The sequence below is a fragment of the Melozone crissalis genome, unplaced genomic scaffold, assembly GCF_028551555.1.
Source record: "Melozone crissalis strain CALT ecotype California unplaced genomic scaffold, PUWL_Pcris_2 ptg000045l_1, whole genome shotgun sequence".
NCBI lineage: Eukaryota > Metazoa > Chordata > Aves > Passeriformes > Passerellidae > Melozone > Melozone crissalis.
The window spans coordinates 17784473-17812322 of NW_026535823.1; the positions used below are offsets into that span (position 1 = coordinate 17784473).

Below are 27850 nucleotides of genomic sequence, written 5' to 3' on the forward strand. Positions count from 1 at the left end.
TATCTCCCAGGGTGTGGGAGTAACTGTGCAGCGCAAAGAGGCACAACTAGGAATCTGCTTGAAGGGGCAGGTATATTCTGAAGGCCATTTACTACTGGTTGCAGTATATTAGTTAATGTGAAGCATAGCAGGAAAAAGTACGGCCTAACTGAGTTTTTAGGCAGCTCCGGGCCCTGCCTGTGTCAGCCCGGCCCAGGGGCGGGGCCCGGGGGAGGCATCGCTGCCCTCAGGCTGAGGGCGGGCTCCGGGCGCTCGGCTCAGCCGGGACGGGCCTGAGGGGGCGGCTCAGCAGCCGGCCCGGAGAAGGCCGGACAGGACGATGAAGGGTTGGATTCCCCACACACAAGTGTGTGAGGAACATCTTCAAGCGTTAATTCAACGGCAGTTCAGATTAAATCCTTGAAATGCTGAAGCGAGCCCTTTCTGGAACGATTGTTTAGCCAGGTGTGAAGTGTCTGCCTCGGGGCAAAATGGCCGCCTAAAATTCCATGTGGCTCCTAAAAGTAAAGAGTTTCGTTCTAAATGCACTCAGAAGAAAGCTTCGTCCTCTAGACTGTCCAAAGAGCGAGCTCAGTGAGGGGTAGGTAGGTACAGATTGTGCTTTGGTTACACAGCTTGCTAAGGAATGGTGGTAGGAAGGAGACTGTGATGAAGCAGTCCCCAGGAGCAGGGCTGAGTTGTCTCCCCTGTGCCCTCAGGGGAAGCCTGGGAGGGAGAATGCTGAGCCTGGCAGACAGACTCCAGCTGTCCTGACTCCTCCAAGCCAGAGACTGCTCAGAGGCAATTTGTAATGTTCTTTTTAAAAAAAAAAAAAAAAAAAAAAAAAAAAAAAAAAAAAAGCCTACTGAGCTGCCACCAAGAGACTGTCTCCCCTCCTGGCATTAAGATCTTTTCTGAAGTTACCTGTGGGGAAGACATGACCAGCCACTTCAAGGAATAGCAAAATCATGTTTGCGACACAATTTACAAATTACTCTATTTAGACCTTTAATTTGTGATATTAATGACTGCAAAACACTTAGAATGACATTTGTTAAAGGCACATTTCATTTAATGCATAGTGTACCATTCTAAAATATCCTAATTTCCTTACAAAGTGCTTGAGCAGCCACATACAGATAAAGTATAGCAAAATATATTTACAATCTAGGGTTTAAATCTTAATCTGCCTAAAAATATTTAAAAAACTACAGAGATAAAATTAGTGCTTTTTTCAGCTTAACTGGGTGAACATACCCTGCCCTCTAATTTTTTCTAATTTTTTTTTTTTTTAGTGATTTGCTTAGATTAAAAAAAGATTTCTGTACAAGATGTAGTTACAAAAAGGTATGTTTGAGGATACTTTCATAAGTATTAAGCACCCTGTGAGATGCTTGTGTATATATATATTTGGGAACCAAAAAGGGTGAGCTGACTGTACCTCAAAAGTATTGGTTTCAGCTAGATACAGGAACATAATTTGTTTCTAGTCAATACAGAACCTGGAAACAAGGAATGCTGAGGAGTTGACTCACTCTTTCCAACGTGATTTGTAGCAGTGGGGAAGGTGCCTGCCCCCTTCCTGTGGGGGATTGGCCTGATTTAGACCTAGTAATGATTATTTTATTTTTTTATCCCATAAGCCTCTCCCCTGCCTAACCCTGTAGGTCTGTCCAGCATCTTGATTTTAAACCACCACCTTAGCATTGCATACTCCAGTGGTTTGCGTTTCTTCTTTGAATTAATAAAATGACCAGTTTTAAATTCATTTGAGTGCGATGCTCACTGCCTTAGCCCATGAACAGCAAACTCCTGGCCAGGATGAACCTGTGAGGTTACAGTGCTGAATAGTGCTAGAGGTAAGGACCAGGAGGAAAATTTATTTTCCAAGAGTCAATGTATGCCCACAGAACAGCAGATGCCAAAAATAGGTCTTGGTTTACAATACACAGTGTCCGGTCTAAATTACTTTTCAACTTTTGAGGTACAGCTTTTAGTGTTAAGGGGTTTATAAAATATACACTGTTTTTATAAAAAATATTTATACATTCTATTACAACATATTGCTTTTTACCCTCAGTAACTGCCAATCCAGGGGCTGGAGCTCAGTGGCCTACATGGATACATTTTTTTGTTCACTTGGCCACTACGCAACATCGGTGAAGTGGTAGTTAAATAACTTGCCTGGAGGTAAGAATACATTACAACTTCCAAATATACATGTTCACAGCATGTATACATTGAAAACGCTTACTTTTCCTAAGTGATATGATACTGTACAGCAGACAGAGGAGGATGGAGGGGTTAGATATGGACTGGGAACTTCTCTGCCCCCTCGGGCTGCGGGAAAGGCTCGAGGTGAGTGTGGAAGGGGCTGGGCCTGGGCCTTGCAGCTGCTCCACTCTGGGGTTTCACTGAGCAGCGTCCTCCTCACATTCCTCATCCCAACCAGGGCCTTAAGCTATGCTCAAGGAGCTTGAAGGCAAAACTGTTTGGCAAGTGACTTTGGTAAACTCTCCGGATTTTTCTAGGTTTTTCTTTGTAATGGAAGCACTTACACAGTTGTTATCTCAAAGGCAAGGTGTTTAACATTTTTCCTAATAAATACCATAGAAAATTTACAAAACAAGGCATATCTGTTCTCAATAGCATTATTTTAAGAACACAAGATGAAGGTGTACGTAAAAATGTGTAGTTTTAAAGACTGCACAATGTTTAGCTGAAATCATTTGCCTTCTCCGACTAGAACCAGGTTCTGTGTGAGTGTCACCAGTATCCCAACTTACTTCAGTGTGGCTGAGTGGAGATTACCTAGCTCAAAGTCTGCATTGCCCACGTAAGGCAGATACTGTAAAAAGCGGCATTATCTGCTGTGGAAGAGTGAGAGGAGCTGTACAGATCCACGTGCGCCCTTGTGCGGGAAGTTCAACACAGCCTGGCTTCACCAACTCAGCTTAGGAACACCACAGACCTGCTTTCCAGTGCTCAGATAAAAAACAATATACAAAGAGGCCACTCTTCAAAAGAGTGTTAAAACAGTACTTAAAAGGATCTTCACGTGATTTAAAAAAACCCAGAAGCTGCAGGTGGCACAGAAAGCAATTGAAGGGTCAGTATTCTTCAGAGAGAGGCATTCTTGTGAGCCAGTCAGCTGGGGCTTCACAGTGTGTGGAAGTTAACACCAATCAGCAATGTAATCAAAATCTCTGAACATTTCCTGCTCTTCTTCTGAAAGTATCCTTGGTTCCCGAGGTGGAGTGAGGATAGGTGCTTCAGAGGTAAATTCATCATCAAAATTACTGACATCTTCTCTTCCTCTAATGGTAGGGACGAAAGGAGGCTTGACTTTCTTGGCCAGTAAAGCATGCCAATCTATTTGCTGTAAAATAAATGAACTGATGTTTAGTTTCCCATCTCTACTCCTTTGGGTTCTTAGAAATAATACCAGTTTGTACTCACCCTGAAAAAGTGATGCTTTTTCACATCCTCAGCATCTTTCTCTCCAGCCCCAAGACGCCGCTCTGGATTTCTTCTTAGCAGCTGACAAAACATGCAGAGTTTCAGTGGAGAAATTCAGGGGCAGGGAAAGGAAGGAGGAAGGATGAGTGTTACTGTGTAAGAGCCAACAGCAGGAAAAGGTGGACAGTAAAGCCATACTGCCTGACCTGTGGGTAGTCCTTTCCCTTTGAAGGAATGGACAGAGAAAGCTTTTAGCTTTTAGCAGTGCTCTTTCAGCCTGCCAGCACAGTTTCAGCAGCAGCTAAGGCAGCACCAGTGCCAGAGCAGACTCATCTGTCTCCCTGCAGAGCTGTGCTGCCACGTCTTGGTACTGGAGGTGATCTGGGCCAAGTCACAGAGTGCAAAATTCCTCTTTGCTGGTGAGGGTGCAGATTTACATAACCCAGTGGTTCTTGCCCAGCTCAGAGAAGAGATTGATTAACCCTGCTGTCTCAGAGGGCTCAGTTGATTTACCCAGAGCAAGTTCAAGCTGCTTCATACATTCAGCCAACGAAAGGGTTTCCTAGTTACCCCCAGAAGTTTGATGCTCCCCCGTGTGAACTGTACTGCTGTGAGCAGCCCCCTGTTCCAGGCAGGGCCCAGCAGCAGGCTGGGTTGATATTCAGATGCAGCCATCAAAAAATAATGTCTAGTATATTCTGAATGAAATTCTGTGATGGAAAGAGCATGCAGAGAGCTCCAACTGGTAAACTGCCAGTACAAAGTTCGTAGTACATGTATTGTGGGTGCAGTGTAGCAGCACCCTGTGGCTTGTGGATATTGGCATGAATTTTCACAGCAAAAATACCTTCCCCGGGTACTGCCTTAAATCTGTATTCTGCTTGCTTTCTCTAGGCAAACACTCTCTCCCTGAGACTAAGCACTTGTTTTAAGTTACCCAATATTTATGCTATTACTTAGATAGTTCTGTCACAGTAGTTACTGTGCTACAGCATAGTGCTGAATTGGGTGCTAAACTGATACATAGCATCAGGGGAGAGGCTGATTCCAAAGGCTTTGGAACCACCTCTAATACTGCCTTTCTATCAATTGTGATAAGGTGCTAACCTAGATTAAACTGCATTCCTTTGATAAGCAGACACATCTCACTAAGGAATAGCACTAACAACTACCATAACCAAAATCAGCTGTTCCTTGCCAAGAATGGGACTGCAGATGCCATGTGTACAGTGTTCCCTGCCCCAGCTGGAATGTAACCAAAAAGATTTAGAAGTCTTTGAATTAAAATATTCATGTGACAATGCTAATCCACCAAATAAGTCAATGCAGCAGTGTTTGGCTAAGAAAAGAGAGCTGAACTATTCTAGTTAGGTAAAACTAGGAAACTGAGTCCAGAGAGAAAATGGAGCCTTAAGTGTTTTACACTTTAAAAAGAAAAACTTGCTCCTAATAATATGGAATGGCACAGACTATTTTCATTTATGGTGACAGGCAGAGCATAAATGAAGCAAGTCTGAAATTTAATTGTCAAAAAAACCACAAAGTGCAAGTTCCTAATCTATTTTGTTCCTCACAAAAGTAGTTGTTGGAAACAGGACAAGAGGGAGATACTGTAATAATTAATAAAATGTTCTTACCCGTCTCATTATTGAGATGGCTTCTGTAGACAGAAATCGTGGATATCTTACTTCATCATTTACAATGCTGTCAAACACCTCTTCCTCATCATCCCCAGGGAAGGGAGACTATAATGAAAGTGAAAAAAACCTCCACTATAAACAGGCTTAAAATCACAATTGAAAATAACATAAACTTAGCTGAATATTTAGAATTAGACACCCTGAAATGAAGTCTTCCTTCCCAGAGACAGATACATGGCTTTCCATAAGGAAGAGAGAAAAGGCAAGTTGGCATTATCCCATAATACCTACGGAAAGACTATGTTTTAAAAATGTGCTTTTAGAGGTAGAAACACCTAAAACTGGGATCTTCTTTGAACTTAGGGTGGGTGTACATGGAAATTATCTATCAGCTCTTCTTTGGGGTAGCTACCATTCACAAATAATGTGGGCAAGACAAATTTGTTATAGTAAAATCTTCAGCATGTTGCAGCTCAAGTGTTTTCAAACTGTTTTGAAGTGGCCTGACAGATGTAGGTGATACTGTACAAGCTTTTTGTCCTTTTTTACCTGAAAGGAAGTGAAAGTAATTTGAATGACCATCTTTTTTTTTGAAAAAGAACAAAATTAAGAGTTTTTAGCATGTGCACTATCACTGTGTCACCTGGGAGATACTGTTACAAAAATGGACCAGAAGGCAGAGCAGTATATGCAATGGCAAATAAATTTCTCAACAGTAATTTATTTATACCAGCTCATTTACATGGAACTGAGGCTTTATATTTTAGTGTGTTTGGCATAATCTTTCATTGCTATCCAGTTTTATGTGTTACAGTTCACTTTCATTCAAGCTAGAAGAGTTAAGAAGTTTATTTTTTTCCCCAAAAGCATTTGAAAGCAGAAGACTGATATTGCTGTGTACATCTAGATTTGGTAACAGATGTGTCCTGGAAACCTAGCTCCCCCAAACTGTATGCACAGATATACTGTACTCTTAGAGACGGCACCATTACTGAATTTGATTTAGGACATAATGATGTAATTGAAAATAGAATAGAGCAAAAATCTGTTACAACTTGTTGGCTTCTACAATTGCTGATAATTCAAGCTCCAGACATGACTTGCCAACTTCTCCAGCATTACAGCAGCCAATATCAGGTGAGTGGCTGCTCAGTATTTCACACTTCTTTTTCTTGATGACTCATATTAAGATGCTGGCTGTAAAGCTGGGTATGCCTATGCATGCTGTATAATGAATACTGATACTGTGGCAGGTAGGGCATATGAAATGTTAACAGGCTGGTATCTTGAGGTTTGTAACCTTTGAACATTGCTTTTTATGACTCCACTGTACCTTACTAGAACTTACCTCACCCACCAGCATCTCATAGATAAGAACACCAAGACCCCACCAGTCTACAGCTCTTGTATAGGAGGTTTCTGTCAGCACCTCTGGAGCCAGAAATTCCGGTGTGCCACAGAATGTGCTTGTTCTGTCTCCAAATCCCATTCCTGAAAGTTAAAGATGATGAAAAGCAAGCAGTATTTTCTGCCATTCCACAACTTGTTCCTCCAAGCAGAACCAACTTCAACCAATACTGTAGATCCAAGGCCTGGGACCTGAAGGCTCAGGCCAATGAGATAAAACATTCCCTCCTTCTTCCTCCCCATGCCTTTTTTTCACATGTGCTTCCATTCAAATTTTTCTATCCCTCACTATATGCAATGAGCCAGATTAAGGTTCCAGTTACACCTCTGTTACCCAGTTATCTTTGTTTGGAAAGATACAATCTTATGCTCCATTTCTACCAGTTAGCACAAGAAAATGCAGTACACACTAGTTTAGCCAAATGTGCCCCTCTGGATGCTTCTGCAGTGCAAATTACATATTACTACATGGAGTGTAGTGAGAGAACGTGGAGCACAAAAAGCCCTGTGGATTTGCCAGAGGGGCACAGTTTGGGACATCAGCACCACCAGGCCTGATGGGACATGACAAGGGGAGCTGCTGCAAACTTGGGAAAACCATTAATTGTAGCAGTCAGTAAAGGAAAGAACTTTCCTTCTCATTTTGTTTTGTCATTTACAGAACTTATTTGTAGCTACAGTCACAGGACTTGCCCTGGCACTCCTGTCTGAAGACATACTGAGTTTACCCAATTTCCTCTTAGGCTACCTTAAAGGAAAATATATGGAACACAGGATAGAAAAACTGAAAAAGGATCTTTGCCCACACAATGGATTTTGAGAAAAACACTGTAATAACTAACTCTATTTGGTATTTGTCAGTAGTGAGATGCTTGAAAGTAACTTTCTAGGCTTCCCTTTTGGGACAATCTCTCAATTTTAGCTGTAGTATACTTTGCATATCATTTTCCTAAGAATCACACACAGAATGACATTTCCATATACTCAGAGTTGCAACTGTTTCTGAGCTAAAAAAATAGATAGTCCATTTGTAAAAAAAAACAAGAACTCAGGATGGATTATAATGGCACTTGATTTTGCTGCGCGGGTTCAAGATGTTTAGAATGAGGAAACCACCTAATGTTTTTCCTACTCGTAAAATGTAAATAGACCCTGTGCATATCTGGCAGTCCAAAACTCTCAAGGAACAGTCAAGAGTAGGACAGACTATGGAATTCCTCTAGAAAAAAAATTTAAGGGCTATTACCTTCTTTGCAAAGACCAAAGTCAGCAATTTTCACAAAGCCTTCTGTGTCCAGCAATAAGTTATCCAACTTCAAATCTCTAAATGAACATTTGAGAACAAAATTGCATCATTGATGTGTTTCTTTAGTACTGTTCAGAACAGTTGAAATTCATCTGCTGGAAAAGACTACTTACCTGTACACTATTTTGTGCTCATGTAAATACTGAAGTCCAAGAACCACACACGCAGCATAAAATCTGTTGAAAAAGTTAAAGTTAAAATTTCAATGGAATTTTGTCTTGCTTTTCAGAATGTGAAGTCCATTATTATTGATTTTTTATGAGCCATCCTTTGAAGATTACCAATTGGTTTTTTGGGTACAGATTAGTTTTACAAGGCCAGAGTTTTAAAGCCAGATGGCAAGAACACCTAAACTTGCAGCTTTCAAACTGTGGCATGTTTGCTTGGGCTGGAGGATAAATTTTCTGTAGTGTTCACTGCTATAGCATTGAAGGTTTTCTAAATGAGCTTATTCTTTCCTTTTTTAGCTTTGTCTACCATTTTAACTCTTCATTCACATTTTTAATGTGATCCTAAAAAAAGTATTATAAAAACTAAATACTTGCATATAGATTTTCAGTGTAGAATTCAGTGTAGATTCAGGCACATTAAACCTGCATGTCGTCTTCTAACAACAAAATCAGTTAGAATCTCCAACCCTTAAGCAGCATTTACTGAAGTGGCATAATGTGGTGGCATGTGGTGATAAAGCCCTTAGTTCTTATCCACTGAGCAAAGCCTTCCCTTAATGCCACAAGAAGGGAGGGATACTCACACTGCTCTGGGCTCAGAGAAGACATCAGTGTGAATGTGCATCATCAGGTCCCCACCAGCAGCATATTCCATTACAAAGCACACGTGATCTTTGGTTTGGAAACAAGCAAAAAGGTTCACCAAGAAGGGATGTCTTACACTATTCACAGTTTCAAATATTCGCTTTTCACACATCAAGCTGCAAACAAAATCAGGAACAACATAAAGCTCAGTGCTGAACAACAGTTTTTCAATTCTCAGAAATTACTGGTATTTTATACTTAATGTTTTTTGCTCTGTTCCTCTGGATAAGAACATTTTTTTTGTTCAAGAGAGATTTTAATATCAAGATTTCATGAATTTATATTTAGCTTTCCCAAATGAAAAGAGAAAACTTAGCAGTCCATGAAAATTGTGCCAACAATTTTCCTTCCAAATACTTGGATTGCATTAACTATGCACTGCTATGATGTGACATTCATTTCAATCAATTTTTATTTTAATTATTTTCAAGACATAAAGAGGAAATCCAGTGACAGTATTACAGATATCTCTCTATAGTAATTCATGGTTATTTCTCCTTAAACCAATTGTTTAAGTTGTAGGTTATTGTTAATACAGCTATCTTTCTTCCTACAAATGAACACAGTCACTCTTAAGCAACTGTAAAAACACCTTCTTGCACTACTACCAAACAATTTTGTAATGGCTCTTTCACGTCCAGGCAAATAATGGCTCTTTCACGTCCAGGCAAATAAAAAAAACAAAAAACCAGAACCTGAGTTTTGGGTCAAAAAGATTGGAAAACACCCAACAGTGAAGTATACAAAGAGAAATATGATGGACAGAACATGACAGTATGTTACAGGTTCAGAAATAGCAACACAGGTTCTGCCAGTAAAGCAAAGAGTCACTGTCATCCCCTAATGTGATGGAAGTAATTAGAATAAATACTTGCAAGAGAACCTGAAAATCAAAAACAGGATCAGCTTTAAGTCAGAGCTGTAGTTCAGGCATAAGAAGGGCACTAAAACAAACCAGGGGTTACTCTGCTCCCTGCTTGCCCCCGAACAAGAATACACATCTACAGCAGCCAGCTACACAGGGAAATGACAACTGACTTTGCTCTGCCACTCAATTCAGCAGCTCCCTGGCAGAGCACACAGCTGGTTTATGGAATCCACATGTGTATACCGTACAAACTGACCTGTCCACTTCATCACGAGCCACAATATCTCCTTTCTTTAAGGCTTTAATAGCAAACATCTCATTTGTGTTTTTGTATTCTGCCAACAGCACCTAAAACAGAGGAGATAAATTTAAGAGCTATATCTACTTCTTGATAAAGCCCTGACACTTGAAACAGCCTTTTGACATTTACCTTTCCAAAATGTCCTCTGCCCAGCACAGCGCAGCATCTGAAATCCTTCAGACTGAACTGGAATCTTTGTTGTGATCTATGTAAATAAAAATTGGTCACAAAGTTTCTAGTTTGTTAGCTTTAAGAAATATTATTCAGATCAGAACAGGAAAACCACTGCTTTTTTACCTTCTATCTTCAGACTCTCTGGTGTTGGTGTATTTCATGTCTGAATCTGGAACATCAGACTGACAGATTATTTCAGGCTGGTGTTTTGGAACAATACTGTTTCTGCCATTTTCAAAATCAAAAGTTGCTACTTCATCCTGTGAAGAAAAAGAAACCTGAAAATTTAAAACTGATTGTGAAGGCAAATGAAAGCAGAAATTTTACTAAAAGCACATGAAATTCTTAATACACCCATTGCCTAGGCTAAAATGATGAATTTCCAGATGATTCAGCAAAGTAAGATTTTAGCAGACTGATGAAATCTACTGCTCCAGTAATTTTGCTCTCTCTTAATAAAACCATTTTATCCTGAATACTCTAATAGTTTTGGAGCTCTGGCTTTTTTCTGTGTTGGAATTAATTACATGGAGTGTTAAACACACCAACCACAGAAACAATCTGCCATCAAGAGCAATTGGAGCATTCTACTGACACAATTCTATGTGTAGAAGTTAAGGGAGCATGTGCTGATTTATAAAGGCAGAAATCCATCATAAAGATGCCAATACTACAACCATGTTAAACTGTATAACCCAAGATTCTTAAAAATTACTTGCCTGAGAAGGCACATCAGGAGCCTTTATCTCAGAGGAAGATTCACAAATTTCCGCAAGGGAAGATGCACGGGGTGGAGCAGGTGGAGGCTCAGGCTCAAGTTCAAAGTCCAATTTGGCTACAGGAGAGTCACTGGCAAGAAAACAAATAACTCCTCAGTGTATAGCAAAGACTATTTTAACACTTGTAGATTTCTCCTAAACCAAACATGTCTGGATCTAGCTACAGAATAGTTCTCCACAACTAAAAGAAGGAAAGGTGTGCAGGCTTTCAGGATAAGCAGACTGTGCACACATTCTGTACATGAGGGCAGAAGCCTCTCAGTGCTCCCTCCTGTGCTCAGGGGTACAGCAGGGCTGCAGGGGTGACCTACCCGGCTGGCAGGGTCAGTTCAGCAAGCTGGGCATCCACCACTTGGCCCGTGGCAGGCACTGCTGCTTGGGGGCTGAAGGTGCCAGAGTGATTCACTGTAGGAATAGCTCTTCTCACCAGCCTTCCCCAAGTGGCAATATTAATATTCATCTGAGGAGCTCGGAGAAATGTTTTGCCTATAGATATTGTGAAAAAAGAAGACAGAATGCAAGTAATTTTCTTACTCATTACCAAAACCAATAATTAAAAAAATCCCATCTTAATTAATTTAGAGTTTATGAAAAACAAACAAAATTTATAATTTTCCTTTGCAATTTCTAATTAACCACAATTAAATGCTAATGCATAATAAGGAATTCTTATACAAAAGATTTCTAAATGCAATGCCAAATCCTTCATTATCAACAGTATAATTTGCAGGCAAACATTAGACCTCTGTATAAAAAATTTCACAGATCTATACAAGTTTTAAGCTTTACATGTTTATATGAAAGAATCACCTTGCTGTTTCGAAAAAATTTTCTTCTGCCTCTGGAGTTTTGGTCTTCTTTCAATAACCGGATTAAAAAACGTAACCTGCAGTTCAAATAATGTGTGTTATAGTTCAAGTTTCAGAACAAAATGCATTCTTAAAAGTTCAAGGAAAACTTGTTAAACTATTCTGCCATGTAATACTTTCAAGTATGTTCAAGTGCTTCAAAGAAACGTTCTTACCTCTGCAAACAGAGTGCCCTGGGGTTCGAGATAGAGACACATGCCATGCCGTTGGTTATCCAGGAAATCTTCCAACCTCAGAAACTTTACTGCACACAAAGATCTCCAGTCACGCCAATAAACTGAGATTTCTAATTCACGTGACTATGACAGGAAACACAGACACAGGAAATCACTTATTAGTAATTGTTCTGCAAGAGTTACCACGGTACAATTGTAAGATCAAGGAACTCAAGGATCAAGATGCAGAGCTGTTATTTTAAAAGGCTGTCAGGGCTAACCAGTCAGACTGAAGCTCTGATGATCACAGCATTTCGCTTCAGTTGACATGAGATCTCCAGTGTACAAATAAAAGCACAGATGTAAAATTTTCCCTGAGAGTAGAAGCAGAGAGCCACAGTAACCAGACTTTTTGGGTCAGTCTAACAACACTGTTTGTTCAAGATGTTTTAGCTCAAGCTCTGACAACAAAGCTTAACTTATGCTTAGAAACCTCAATTTCGGTAGTTTCCATATTTTTTACAAGTACCAACTTCATTTGATGCCTGCAGACATTTTCGTACTTGGATATCCATGATGATGCAAAACCTTACAGACTATCTCTGGAAGTGCATACACCTTTTGTAAAATGGTTGTAAAGAGGAGTCTAAAACTTCAAACTACCAGGAACTACTGCTCTATCTTGCTGATGTGATTTATGTATTCTTAGAGTGTCTTATATGTGTGTTACAAAAACCTGTCCCAAAAGTGAAGAATCCTGCAATACATGTGAATCCTGCAATGTAACAGCACCATTGTATGTTACTACTTCAGTTCCATCATGATACATCATTTTACTGTCTACCATAGCTATGATATGTTTTAAAAGAAGTAAAAGTCAAGAAGCACCAGATTAAAGAATAATGGGGCTTGGATTGTGCATTTCAAGCACAGAAGGATTCACAGAATATTCTGAGTTGGAAGGGACCTGCATGGATCATCAAGTCCAGCTTTTAAATGAATGACCCATATGGGGATTGAAACCACACCTTGGTGTCACTGGCACCAAGCTCTGACCTTCTGAGCCAGTCTCAGGATACATGGCCAGGAACAGCAGAAGCAAAGTCCTTTTCTGGCACCAAAACCTGAGTTCTTAAATAGAGCCCACAACACATATGAGGCTGGCAGGAGCAGCTACTATGCTGAGTAGTTCAAGTCTTAATCTGAAAATAATTGAGGCTTCAGAGCTCCACAGCTGCTTGTTTTTGTTTTTTTTCCTGCACTACTCCTGACTGTAACCTGAATTTCTCTACTTGCAAGTCTAAAATTGCTTCCTTCCTAGATGGAGGGAATCTGGACTGGGGCTTGGCAGGGAGAAAGCAAAAAACCAGGAAAGTGGCTGTTATTTTTTCTCATGTGAGAAGCATGTATTGGAGTAAACATGCACTGGAGATAATTTAAGTTCCTAAAATATAGTTTAATTTTCAGAAAAAAAATAAACCTTATACCTTAAAATACTAGGACTATCAGGTATCTAAAAAAATACTTGGCTAAATCTATATAACATAAATTCTACTTCAAAAGTAGCAACTCAATACTTGTGCCCTCTAAGTAACATTTAAAGTTATAAGAACAAACAAGTAACGAATTGATTATTCCTGAAGAACTGACCAGCTTTACATGAGAACACTTCTATAAAAACACTAAAAATTCTATGATGTAGTTTTACCAAAACATCCAAACCGATCTGATATCACACTTTACTGATAAATAATTAAAAGCTGATTATCCAAATAAAAAAGTAAGCACCATCTCTCCCATCTCCCATCTTTGAAAACCCACTAAGGGTTAGATCTTGACAAAAATATTACATCAGTGTGTAAGTCAGAACAGTTAAGATTTCTAGAATGCTGGCCCAGCACAACAGCTTAAGCCCAGGGAGCTCTTTCTAGTAAAGATGGGAATGCTGCACTTACGGAATTTGAATAAAATCACAGCAACAGGGGAAAAAAGCAACATGAAATTAATACAAGAATCAAGTACAGCTGTTGAGGAAATCAGGCCACATTTTTACCCTGTCTAGTTCCAGTGTAAATTTCTGATCCCATGACTGATTGGAAATCGGTTTCCAGCTAGTTTGACCAACCACGGTGTTATCCAGCTTCAGTACAGCACAGACTTCATCTGTAAGTAAAGTACACAAACTCAGCTTAAAACTTTAAGAGGATTTTCCACAAACAAAAAAAAAAAAATCTCCAGTAAGTTTCCCTTAGAAATGTAATCTCATATTTAATTGGTTCTTATGGGCATAATAGTGTGGTTGTGCTTTTGTTAACAGCTTAACAAGTAAAGAAATATTTAAAGTTTAAAGCTTTGAATCAATTTAATATTTTAAATTACAGAACATATAATGCCCATGAAAATTTAAATAAAAGACAATGCATAAAAATAAGAGAAGTAAGGGTATACTGAACTGGACAAATCATCAGTTTTCAGAAGGTTTCTACCACTCCCACTTTTACTTTTACTGGGTCTGCTTATGAAAGATGATCTGGCTTCATTTGGACTCCAACCAGGTAATGTAATTGATGTGGCTTTTGATCGACCAGGGACATTTTCCAATATATCTTGGCAGCCCATGAGCCTCACTTCCAGGGTACCTAGAAGAAGATGGACAATGATTTATGAAAGTTTTCTGCTCTTAAGTAAGCCAAGTGAATGACTAATGACTGATTGATGGCAATAGCTCACATTCTGACTCCCACAGGGCATAACAGAAAGATCAGATGAAATCAAAAGACAAATCCAGGACACACATATATATTGAAAATAAAAGCATTAAAAGTCAACTATGTGGGACTCAGCCTTCTAGAAAAGAGCAACAGTTCACCAAGATAACACAAAATAAGTTTTTGTTGTATTCCAGAAGTCTTTTTGTTTTCTTCACTTGGGGAACCTAACTGAGTTGGGTTCGAATTGTAAACAACGTCATTTTTTAAGACTGACAAATTTCAGGTTTCTTATTAAAGCAATGAATCTTGCAGATGGAGCAATAACAATTTTTAATGAGTTTTATATAACTAGTTAATACTGGATAAAATTAACAAACTACTGAGACTACAGATTTGTGCAAGAAATCACACACCAGAAATCACATCTGCCTGGTGCATGCTAAAGTCAAATTTGTATCAGTATGTAATTTAAAATCATTCAGTTGTTCCAACTTGACTGAATTTGGATTTATAAAAGCTGAGACAAGAAGTTACTCTTCAACAAGCTATTCTTCCAAATCTTCTGCATTTTAACCAAATGAGGTATAAGGCTGCTGTTCAAATTGAAGAGTTTCCTCCAGCAGCACAAAAATACCACAGATGGTTACAAGAATGGTAGGCTTCATCCTGTACAAGATAACATCTATGAAACTGTGACAGCACTGACTGACAAAATCAACTACTAGAAGTGGTGAAATTAGCCAGTTCATAATAGTGTCAGTTAGAAATGCAGCTCTGAAATGCAGTCTTCTTTTGACAGCAAATGTACTTAACCATGACACTTAAAAAGTACTCTTTTGTAACAGAAACTTAAGTCAGACTTAACCTAAAAATGATCTGGCAACATCATAGCCCACAGAACAGACAGCAAGAAACCAGTCTAAGAAGAAATCCCAACCTGTAGGAAGCTAACAGCCGTAAGTGACAGCTAAGCATTAGGCTATGAAGACAAAGAGATGCTATTGGCTTCCGAAACAGGTTAAAAGGTAAAAGAATACTCCATTCCCAAACTCTGTTTAGAAAAAAAAAAGATATTAATAAGCAGAAAAGCTATACTGTTGTATAAGGAATGGATGCAAATCAGAAAGTCATGTTGATGCACTTAAAGATGTATAACAGTAGCATTGCTCTATTTCTCACAAAGCATTAGAGGCAAAACACAGAGACACTGTTCATTTAAATCCTGCTCAATACAAAAGCTCTTTGTGTAGGCAATATGAAAGTGAAACTATTAAGAACTTCACAAGCATGTAGCTTTGTCAATTTCCATTAAAAAAATTTCATATGTATAAGGAAATAATTTTTAAAAAGAAATTATAGTCACTGTAAAGTATCTGGCTCTTCATTATGTGTTACAGGAAACAGAAAAAAAAAGCAAGTTGTTTTAAACCCAAGGCATGATACTTCCTGCCTACAGTCACTGATCATTTGAGTTTTCATCTGATGAAAAAAGTTCTTATTACCACACAACTTTACAAGGACTCTCAGCTGAGAGACTCTCAGCAAGTTTCTCTTGCTTCACAATGTAAGAGAAATAGACTTGCTCCATAGTATTATTATTATTATTATTAGCATAGCTTAGCAGAAAAGTTCCTCTTTTTGTTTCAAAAAAGTTTTTTCTGTTTTTTCACAGTACTTCAGAATTAAATTCTGTTTCATTTCTACATGTATATCCTGAGTAACATTTGAATTCCAGGTATTTTTTTTTCTTATAAACTTACTCTGTTAATAATAGGCTTAATAGTTACATGCCAAATGTGTTAGGAAACAAAACATAAAGTCAAACCTATCTGTCCTAGGAATTCTAGACCACTGGCTAAAAAACTTTAGAACAGCAACACCCCCCCAAGTAGTCAGAAGCATGTTTTTCTTTAAGAATGCTGTGCAGCAAATGTTCAAGACTTTTGTTAAAGTATTGTTCTCTGTTGAAACTTTACTTTCACTGAAGGACAATTCCAGATGAACCCAAACTATGAGATTGTTCCTAATTCACATTTATATATAAATGTGGTTCTTCACAGTAGGCCAAGTCTCTTTAAAAAAATCACTCCAATCTTATTTGCAAGGAAAAGAGTTGGCACCAACAAACCAGAGTCTCCCATGGTTTCATCTATGTTTGTTAGGACCTCCTTCTTTGGATTACAAATATAATGCATGATTTGGTAGTATAAATCTCACCTTCCAGAAATCCATTGAGGTCCAGTGGGTAAAATAGGAACTGGGAGAAAAGCTGGGTGCCTCTCTCCAGCTCTGTCACCTACTTGTTGTATGATCAGGGCAACTCACTGAACCCTTCTGCAACCTAGCTTCCCTATCTGTAAAATGGGTATAATGATATTTAGACACCTTGATGATAAGTACATGATAATCTCAAGATTAAAGGCATTTGGTAAATGCTAGCAATATCATTCCATAAGGAGCTATTTAATGCCAGAGCATCACATTTTCAATAACATTATAAAAAGGTAAACAAATAAATCAAAGAAACTTATCTGCATTTTTTGCAGTGTATAGACACTGGGAAACTCTAAATGCCTTTGTCTAGGAAAAGAACAACAATTACATGTGTCCAGTAAGAAATATAATTGGCATTAAAGGCTTGTTTTAAGTCAATAATTAAGATCAAAAAAGGAAAACCAAAAAAGCTCTTTAAATCATACCTGTTAAAGCTGCTGGTTTGGACAGTGTACTGTACTGGTTTTGAGTAGATATTACACTCTGACGAGGACTTAATGTGGGTGAAGACACTAATGAAAGCTCTTCTATAATAATACTGCTTTTGGGATGGTTTTTAGGAAGTTCATTCAATCTCTGTTCCAGTGAATACTTCAAGAGGTCCAGCTTCTGGCTTGATTCATTAAATCTTGCTTGTGCCTTTTTAAAACAAAAAGGATTTGAAATAGTTCAATTTTTTTTCCCTTAAAGAACCTTTAAAATAAAGTATCAGAAATTGTAATGACAAATTACTTCTGAAAGTGCCTTTCTGTCGGTAACTTTCCCAGATCCAAGTAATTTCATCACATTTTTTGCACCTTCTGCTACAGCGTACTCTATCCTAAAGTGATGCCGTAATTCTTCCATTCGGAGTTCAAGAGGGCTTATCACAGGTTTTGCTGCAAAGAGATATAAACAAACAACCTTCATTGAAGATAACAACCAGGTTTAATTTCTTTAGTATCAACCCCTCCTCCATATAAACAGAGGGGATAAGAAAAAGGAAAAAAACAGGAGAGATGCATATTTGGTAGTCCAAAGAGAAACTTGAAGTATGTAATAAAAGTAAAAACTGATATTTTAAGCATCTACATTTGAATGAAGAAATAATTGATCAGGGCCTCTATTCAATAAACAGCTCCTACTTCCTGAAGAGCTATAATTGCTAGAAGATGTTAGAAAAAGAAAATGTCTTCAGGGGAGTTAAGGGACAAAACTGAAATATCCCAAATATTCAACTGGCAAGGAAGTTTTGGGACTTCAACACTTCTGAACTACACCATGAGCTTTACACCATAAAGCTTACATCTTTTATACTGCTCTGTAGCCAAGTAGATCCCTGATCAGTTTCTGATAATCCCCCTGGCTCACTTGAAATCCCATGGAATCTGGCTTCTGCCAGCACAGAGAAATGTGAGAGATTCCATACACTGCCTTTGCCAAATGGTCTGGGTCAACCATTCTAATGTCCAACATCTCAGAGTGCTTAGATATCCTAACCAGAACACTTCCTGAATATATTCCTTTCTGCTTAAAGCACTAAGAGTAGTAGGAACACAAAAAGGCATTTGAAAGCCCTTTCTAGCATGAATTTCTTTTAAGCCCTTTCTAGCATGAATTTCTTTTCCTTTTAAACAAATTATATACATAATCCATGTGCTAAAATGGTTGTTAAAAAGTAGTGTGGAAAAACAAACACAGAAACCAAACACGTCACACACCACAAAACAAAACATGAACACACATTTTTCATTACCTAGGATATATACAGGCCCTGACTACAAGCATTGTCACACAATGTCAATATTCAGAAATGCACACAAATAAAGTTCAAGACTTAGAGATATACCCATATGCCTGTAAGTTTCTAGTACACTCATGCTATTAGAGCTCAAGAGTAATTTTTTTTTTTATTATTTGAAGATTTTCAATGAAATGAAAGTTTAAAAATACTTCTGAAATGCAGCATGAGGATTTGAAGCCAGGTCATTTAAATAACACTTTTTTTGGTTGCTTTAAAGGTAATTGTTTAGCACTCAGTCTAGCCTAAATACCTATAAAACCAGGAGAAATTCTCCTCCATCTGTCCTACCACTAGAAATAATAAGGTCAGTCTATTAAAGTATGTATGACAAACAGGCTTTGTACTGGCATCAGATTTTTTTTAGCATCATAATATAAAGATTGTATGCTATAAAAAAATCACTAATTATTAAGACAGAAGAAAGCATGCATGAAATGAGAAGGTAGACCACAAAGCAAAAATGGACAGCATAATGTATAGAAAGGATGATAAAGAGAGATGGTATTTCTCTTCATTACAATGAAGGTATTTTCCTTCACATTCCTTCAGATGTTTTTGGCACCCCAAGACACACAAAGTTTTGCCTAGCCTCTGATTATTTTTGGTTCATGCAAGCTGTATCAAATGTTCCTAAAAGAAATTTATGGCAAGTCTGTGTGCATATGGGTATATATCTATTTGACATTCTGACATTAAGGATTCATATTTCCTTTCTACATCATCACCATTATCAAAAGCCAATTCATTGGTCTGGACTGCCTGAAGAATCTGCATCCTTATAACTTCTATTTTTGTCTTGCTGTCCTGGAGCATCTGCTGAGCTGTGGCAAGAAGTTTTCGATCCTGTTAAAACAAAGAGACAAATTGAAATCAGAAACGTCTTCATGGAACACGACACACTGGAAGTTTCACACCACACATACTTAGGAACAAGAAGTAAATCTATGCATTTCATTTAGTATAGCATTAGGCAAACTAACCACATAAAGATATTAGTGAAAATTAAGTTAGGACAGAGGCATTGGTTGATTAAAGACTGTAAGCCACTCCCAGGGAAACTGTTTCAAGGTCAGTGAAGGAGGCATGATCTAGAAACATTACATATGTAGATTAATATTTTGTAATCTGATACTAAAGAAAGGAGAAGATATTAAGTGCAAAATACCTCCAAAACTATGTAGATTGTCTCCAATTTACTTCGAGTATGGTAAACACTTGTAATAGGCAAATTTGCTGGACTAAACCCATATAAAAGTAATTGCACTATTTAACCTGAGTTGATTTTCAATACTGAAATTAGAAATATGATGTTGCTTACAAAGCTCATTAAGCTTGCAGAACATTTTTCTGAACAAATGAAAGCTAAAATTTTTTGCATTAATAAATATGTAACAAACAAGGCCTACTTCATTAGCTATTTCATCAGCAATCTAAGTACAGTGCAGCATTTTTTATCTAAATAAACTAAGATAACCAAGCTTCTTTTTCAAAAGCAGTATCACAAGAAGCTATTTAGAAGAGAACATTCCTAAAGATGAACTTTCATAAACTTCCATAGCTCCATGTGGCTCTGTCTCTATGTTCTGGCAATTACCAGACAGCTTAAAGGTGATCTGACTTGCAGTATGAACAACAACAAAAACAAGGTATGAGAAAATTTCAGAAATTTAAGGCAGTGTATTTGTCCTGTCCATGCAGTACCAATCAATCACAGTAATTAACAGCAGTCAGGGCAGATGTGTACCACCCTTACAACCCAAAGGGTGTTTTGGTTAGCTCATTTTGTAGCCACTCTATAACCTCCATTAATAAGTTCCTTTCCCATGGACATGGTTTATAATTGTATTTTTGATTTTATAATGAAGTTATCAACTATTTAAGAAGTTAAAGAAAGTAAATTCTTCCCTTGCCATAATCAAGAGAAAGACCTGCAGTGAAGCTCAGGTCCCAGAGCTGGAAATACTTGCACCATGAAGCATACTGTAAGAAAGATCTGTGTGCTGAGAAATTGACCTTCATGGAGCTCCTCTATGACCTCTCCCCTTGACTTACTACTCACTCAGATATTTTAATGCTGCCCTTTGTTCTGCAGGGTAGATATACCAAAATCTACACATAAAAAGACTTTGGTTTTGTGGAAAGAAATTGTGCCCCCTCTGCATACCATAGTTTCACAACTCTCAATTTTAAGTTTTAGTATTAATCAACATTACAGGGAGATACTACATATTTCATATTTTTAGATTCCATATTACTTATCCAATTAATGATCACACTGACTTTCCTAAATCAATACTTTCTTGCATACAGATGTGAAATTTTGGAATAATCACTGACTCTAGCAGAGTATAGGGTTTAAGGAACAGATTACAAGTTACTCTAAAATCCTGTATTAAACCTTATCCATGCATCATTTTGATGTATAAATATGCTGGAAGTGTTTCTTTGTCTGTATCTTCCCTTTTATCTTATTTTTGATCTTGCTGCTCTTGATTATCCCTCACAGTCTCTTACTGGAATGGATTTGCTTGCTCAGGAGCAGCATTAGCCCTTCAATGTGTAGAGCAGAGGCAATCCAGCGTTACAGAGATATCCTTAGGTTTTAAAGAGACAGAAGATCACATCTTCTGAATCAAAATGTATGTGTAATGCTCAGCAGCTCTCTTAGTGTTGGAGGCTGAATACAAAGTATTTCAATGCATCTTCTGAGTACAGAAGAACTGACAGTGCCTGTAAAACTGATCTGCAGAGCTGTCATGGGATCTCAGAGAACCTACGCACATGCAAGGAAAGATGATCGTTATCTCAGAAATGTTCAAGTCCAAATAGGTTGAGCTGAAGCAAGTAAAGTAATAGGTTACTGAAGCAAGTAAAGTACAAAGGGAAAAGCTTCCCATGAGATGATTGGTTTATTAACAGACTGCTTTTTCATTTTTAGAAAACAGATTATAACTTCCCTCCATTAAATTTAGGTCTCAAAATAATACAACAGATTTGAAATTAGATCATATAGTACACTTGCAGAAAGGTCACAAATGAGTTTAATATGTTTAAAGATGGCCTATGACTACTTTTTAAAGAACTACTGGATTACTGGGATTGGATTCAAACTGGGGATTTTCTGCCCCTTTTGCCCACCCCATCCAGATGGTTGGATTCTTTTAAGCTCTGCTTTTTAAAACATAGTCAGCATGCTCAAGGCTACAGTTCAAACTTGCCCAATAACTCACAACTGAGCAGAAAAAAAAAAAAGAGAGAATGAATACCCACCATTTCCATCCTGTTTGCTGAAGTGGCTGGCAATGCTTTTGTGCTTTGCAGCTTGCTCTCTCCAGCCCAGTTACTATATACTCCCCATGTGGTAGGCTCATTTAAGCATTTACCAATCACAAATACAAGATTCAATCAGAGATTTTAATTACATACCTCAATCTAAAGCAAACCAGAATTTATCTTCTCTACCTAGTCTGATCAAAGCCTGCTAACAATGTCTAATATTACAGCCTGAGTGTTTAGTTAAGTTTTTCAGCCTGTTATAAGGTTACTTACCAAGGGTTTATTAGAAACCTAATTCGTGTATGTCTTTTGATCCATTTGAGTTAGCTAATTATTAGTTCTAAGTGTACCTGATGTTAAGTACATGGCCCCAGAGAATGTAGACTCCAAGGGTTTCTAGGAGCTGAGGGACTCTGGTGGATGGACAGCATTCCCAGGACCTTAGTCATAATGTGCACTCCAGCTATTTCTTCTATTTGCCCCCAGCTAGTATGTTACAGGTCACTTTCAGATAAGGCTGCCTGAGACAGGAGGAACTTGATGGCACCTCTGGTCCATCGAGTCTAAACTCATTTTCTGTGAGAAAGCAGCGCTCCCTGCTATTTGTTCAAGGTATAAGGAAGTCATACAATAGAGACATACAAAGGGATCTGCCTCTCCACCAACACCTAGCCCAAATTCAGTCAAAAACATGAAGTTCCTTTCCAACAATTTCTAGTTAAAATCAGTTCTAAGGGGTAGCAATGTAATTTCCAGATTCCTTCTCTTCTAGCCAAACACTTCCTTTTAGTAAGTTGACTGACCCAGATAGGTGCTGGCTCAGCTAAGATCTTAAAACATTTTGATTCTCCTTACTACTGTCTGGACACAAAAACATCTAACCAAGCTACTACACATTATTTATTAGATCTACTCTTGTGTTTCCCCTTAGTCTTGAAATTAATTTTCTTAATGATTTAATAAAGGTAAAGAACAGTTAATGAGTAATGAATGAAAGGTGAAGGGGAATGTAAGTAGAGGATCCTTCCCTCCCTTTTTCTCATTTGAGAATTATGACTGCCTTTCACCTCCTTGGAAAAATTCTGGTGCTATCAAGAGAGAGTGAGTGCAAGTACTTAAAATTCAGATATAACAGTAAGTGTGGCTTTATTTTTAATTTCACTTTATTCTATCAGTTGCTACCTCTAGATTACCACACTTCCCTAAAAAAAATTTATTTCAATGTGTATTTTATATGTATCAGTGCAGGTTATGACATCTCTATCAGAATACTACACACATTCTATTGAAGCATTTGGCACAGATCTTTTTGCTGCTAACTACAACTAGATGACAAGTTCAGAATATACTTGGCAATACTGCCTTTGTTGCAATTATCATGCATGTTACAATGGTAAACTAATGGATCTTTTTTTTTTCTGTGGAGCTAGGCAAAACACCAGACACTAGTCAGTCCTACCAAGCTTTGCTGCTAAGTGAATCCCATGTGGTCAAAGATTACTAGATGTACTAAATTTAGTAAGCCGGATTTATTATTTAGGTTGAACTGCATCTGCACAAACTGATAACACAATCACTGCAGTGGGTATCAAACCACAACAAAAAATGGTATAATAAATTGTAGCAGATTTGATGGAACTGTTTAACAAAAATATAGCCCGAACTAAAAATACTGAAGCTGCATACTGTTTATACATTGTACAGTCACATTACAGCAATGTGAAAACCCACATTCATTTAATGATCTTTAAGCATTCCAAAGCCTTACCTTTGAAGAGCCATTTGAGTACATCTGTATCATATTTTCTGCTCCCTGTTTTACCTTCAGTTCTATATCCAACTGCTTCTTTAAGGCCATCAATCTGTTGTTCGTAGAAAACCGAGGATCACTATTTGGAGTATCAGGAGTGCTAGGACAATCTGTGTATTAAAGAAAAGGTATAAGCATGCAGAAAAAAACCAGGAAGAAAACACCCAAACCACTCCCCCAAAACCCACCTTACACTCTATTCTATGAAGTTACAGATTGAACAGAACTGGAACATCCTACTTGAGAATTAAGTGACCCTCCTGTCCAGAGCTACTTTGCAACAGGACTGCAAATGCGCCTTACCATGAAAAGCCTCCCGAGAGCCCTGTGACTCCTACACATGTCCTAATTCACATGAATCACTTCCGGCATTGGGCAAACAGGCAGGTCTGCAGCTAAGCCTATTTTTATTTCAAAGGAGATTTAATTCTTCTCAAATGTCTTGAGTCAATTAAAAAATGCAGTTTTCCATTAAGCTCTCTTATACTCCCGATTTGAAATCAAAGTGTTTTAACAACAAACTTGCATAATAGTAATAGATACTAATGAGCACTGTCTGAATACAGCTCTTGAGTAGATCCTCATTCGTTTTAGTGTGAATACTGCAGACACTGTTCATGTCAAAATTAAGAACAGATAAAAATAAGCCTTTTTCTTATTCTAAAGCTGAATGTGTTCTGCTGTGCAGTCATAACAGAAATCTGGGATAACTGGATACATAGTCAGATAGGTTACTGAACAATTCACTGATCTATGGGAAGGAGAAAGCTTTTTCACTTGACAGTATTACTGTGTTTGGGTCTCCCTCTTGTTGGATTTATTTCATGGAATGCAAGTTAGTTTTATCAATTAAATTATAAAGTCAAGCTCCTTAACTTTTCCTAACCAGTCTATTGTATAACTTCATATTTCAGCTTCTGCAACATGAACTGTTAGTAAATGAAAATAAGTGGCCACTGGACTATTTCCAACACATCTGTCCTTATAGCTAACTATTCTCCCGAGCAGTCCCAGTGACTTCCAACCTTTTGGTAAAAGAGGACAAATTATTTCCACCATAATAATTTAAAAAAATATATATTTCTTCTACCCCAACAACCAAGAGAATATCTTCTCTGTGGACAAATGGTTCTGGTTTCCTCGAAGACAGTATTTACTGAATATGAACCATAGAATCTTTTTTCCAGTTGTAATAATCTTCCTTGCATTAAAACTAGGATGAGGAATGCTGAAATCCTCAATTACCAGAAAACAGAGGCAGTGCACTAGTAACTTACAAATTTTTACTTATGAGATATCAAGGGGAGATATTTTATCTGCCACTTCATACTTTTTCTGTAAAAGTTTCTGATAACTACTTCTGGAGATTTAACACATTTTGTTTCCAAGTTTGCTGGATAATTTCCTTCTAAATGGCAATCTTTGCTGAGGCTACATGCAGATTTCAAGTAAGGAGTTTTAATTTCCTCTATTGCTAATTCACTCTTCACTTCAAGCCACTTACAAGTCTCTTCTGCATCCTCGCTACTTAAAGGTAGCACAGAAAATACCAGATGTTTTTAAAAAAGAAATCTGTATTACTCCTCAGCTGTTTTTTCATTGATCCTCTCCTCAATGTTTTGGCTTGGTTCCTCTGTGGAAGAGCACTTGAACAGCTTTACCTAAAATCTGTTATTAATAAAATAAAGATTAACAAAATGCTTTCCTATCACTTATGTCTTCAGTTTCAACTAATCCTCATCTAATAATCTATTCAAAATGAGAACAAACATGAACTTGAAAGTCACAGTGTCAAGTCTCCTTGTAAAGTAGATTCATCATATAAATGATATTTACCAACTTTAGATATATGATGCAAGCCTCTACCACTTAAAGATCCCAGCCCTCTGATGATCCCTGTGAAGGCTGTGGGGCTCCTGAAGTCTGCTTTCACAGCTTTTAAGGATGTACACAAGCAGCCTTTCTTTGCATTAAAACAACACACAAGTTGCAAGTTAAGGACTAATTAGAGATACCATGTTTCAGGCTGCCCAGGCAGCTGTCATTATCTGCCTTTGCATGTCTCTGCTGTGAAGGTGTAACCACACCACTTACCTGGGTCATCTCAAGAGCTGATCTGTACTTGTGGGTGTAACCTACCCTCTACTACTTAGTTAAAATTGTTGTACTATGTGCTTTGTTAGTAACTAATAGCAAAGGAAACTTTTGTGCAATAGGGACTAATTGCTAGGAAGAAGTAATTTTTTGCCTTTAGGCATAATGGCTGCTCACTAAACTCCCAAATTTGGAACAACATGCTTCTTAATATATTATGTTAAAAAAAAAAACAAACAATAGTTTTTCAGAGATGCTTTCCAAGGGACTCCTTCTACCATCCCCCAACCAATCTCCCCATTACTACTCAGTAAGCAGCTCGAGGCAGCTTCTTATAGAATTCAGATTAATTTTTAAGTCAGCCAGACAAACCGGTTCTATTGCAGAAAGCACTGACAGTCTCAGCAGCAACACTACAAGCTACATCTGTATTAGCTGTTTCCTTTTCTCTTTGTTCTGGAAGGTTGTAATGACTTTGCATGGCTAGTTATCTCAGATTTATTTATGTAAAGCACTTTACAGAGGGGGTCATATCTCCTCTGAGAGCATTTAGTTATCTTCATAGTACAAATAAGTAATAAATTCATCCAGGTAATTGCAATCGATGGAATTTATGTATACTCCTAAAGTTATACAAGAGTTAAGTACTAATACCAAATTGATATTTCACTCAAAGTAGGGACTGGGGAACAGAAGAGATTTTCCAGGTTGCCCCATTTGTTGGTTAATAAGGGCAGTACAAGACTTGCCATTTTGGATACATTCAAGTACAGCTTTGCATAGGACAGCAAGGGCTTTGCTGGGGTACAGGTTCGGGCTCCCAGACCCAGATATTGTTCTTGACAGTGAGTATAGAGTGAAGCAACAGATGCATTTCAAGTGAACTCAACTTCAAGCAAATAGGCATCTTATTATGCTCAACAACTATGAATGTTGTTGCTTAACACCAGTGAGTTTTGTGCAACTTGTCACCACACATGCAGGCTGCTGGAAGAGCTACAGTGCTACTTCCCTAGCATCTAAAAGACCCTGTTTTCATAAAAATATACTCACCAGACTTGAAAAAAGGTAATAGAGATGACTTTTTATTTAATATTTGGATTATATGAGGACAATTGCAGTTTTCAGTCTGAAATGCTCATGTGAACCGTGATCTTTGCTCTTCTGAAAACCTTTTCAGTTTGAGTTTGTACAGTGCTCACCAGCAAAAACTTCTTGCTTTTTAAATTGCCTTTTACCCATCACTGGGTATATCTAAGTTATATTTATAAAGAGCAGTTACATAACTCAACTCTTCTGAGACTGCTGCTCATTCTTTTGGGATCTCCTCCCCAGATGCTACATATAGTATTTCTTCAGTAAGCTCAGTGTGAAATCGAGGATCCCACATAACTTTCTGAATTTGGGTTCCCAGATGGTACTGCAGCTTGCTGCTTAAGTACTCAATTAGCGGCAAGTACCTTTGGTAAATAGTTAATTTTAATCTTATTTGAGGATATTTAATTGCAGTTAGCCTCCTCAGTGTCATACCCCACACAAATACCTGCAATGCATTTAGGCATTGCTGAAGGGAGGAAGGAAGATGCATTGTCAGGCTTTTCTCAGGGAGTCAGAAGGTTGGATCAGCACTGGAACTAAGTCATCAGTAGGTCCAAGGCAGCAGGGGACATTCTGCACTCTAAAAACATCCAGTGCTGACCTCCTGGAAACTTCTGAAGTTGAGCTGAATTTCCACTAGGTAGCAGCTAATTTTAACTACTAAAAAAGTGACATGAGATTCTTTCAAATTGCATAGATAATATTATTCTATTAAGGCTCCCAAAGTTATCTGAAATTCCAATGGATATGAGTTTGTAGGTGGAGTCTGCTATCTAAAAAGTCACTACCTATTATCAGTTTGGTTGCTACCTCCACCAGTTTCCAGTAATTGGTCTTATGTGGACACTTTGGTGTCCAACAGATTAACCTAGTCATTTGTAAGGACAAAGAAATCCCCCAAAGAGCCAGCTAATCATATTATTTTAAAAATAATTTATTTTCTTTGCAATGCCTACAGACAAGTTTGATGTAAAGTGGATAGCTTCCATGTCAGTTAGGAGGATGGAAGAAAAGGCACTAACTTGTCTTTGAGTTAGTTTTGTCCATATTTT

General features: G+C 37.9%; 1 protein-coding gene across 1 annotated transcript in view; it reads right to left on the reverse strand.

The window, feature by feature from the left end:
* Positions 1 to 962: 962 nt before the first annotated feature.
* The window catches only part of PKN2 (protein kinase N2), a 54701-nt gene continuing 27813 nt past the window's right edge, over positions 963 to 27850 (reverse strand). The window contains exons 3-22 of the mRNA XM_054286305.1: positions 23565 to 23716; positions 19246 to 19363; positions 17470 to 17615; positions 17163 to 17376; positions 14206 to 14391; positions 13806 to 13915; positions 11753 to 11896; positions 11539 to 11614; positions 11040 to 11214; positions 10669 to 10798; positions 10073 to 10209; positions 9905 to 9980; positions 9731 to 9822; positions 8546 to 8722; positions 7905 to 7967; positions 7732 to 7808; positions 6427 to 6569; positions 5076 to 5183; positions 3439 to 3519; positions 963 to 3358 (exon numbers count right to left, since the gene is read on the reverse strand). Of these exons, the coding sequence (XP_054142280.1) occupies positions 3155 to 3358; positions 3439 to 3519; positions 5076 to 5183; positions 6427 to 6569; positions 7732 to 7808; positions 7905 to 7967; positions 8546 to 8722; positions 9731 to 9822; positions 9905 to 9980; positions 10073 to 10209; positions 10669 to 10798; positions 11040 to 11214; positions 11539 to 11614; positions 11753 to 11896; positions 13806 to 13915; positions 14206 to 14391; positions 17163 to 17376; positions 17470 to 17615; positions 19246 to 19363; positions 23565 to 23716 (2609 nt within the window). The 3' untranslated portion in view covers positions 963 to 3154. The remainder of the gene's footprint in view (positions 3359 to 3438; positions 3520 to 5075; positions 5184 to 6426; positions 6570 to 7731; positions 7809 to 7904; positions 7968 to 8545; positions 8723 to 9730; positions 9823 to 9904; positions 9981 to 10072; positions 10210 to 10668; positions 10799 to 11039; positions 11215 to 11538; positions 11615 to 11752; positions 11897 to 13805; positions 13916 to 14205; positions 14392 to 17162; positions 17377 to 17469; positions 17616 to 19245; positions 19364 to 23564; positions 23717 to 27850) is intronic.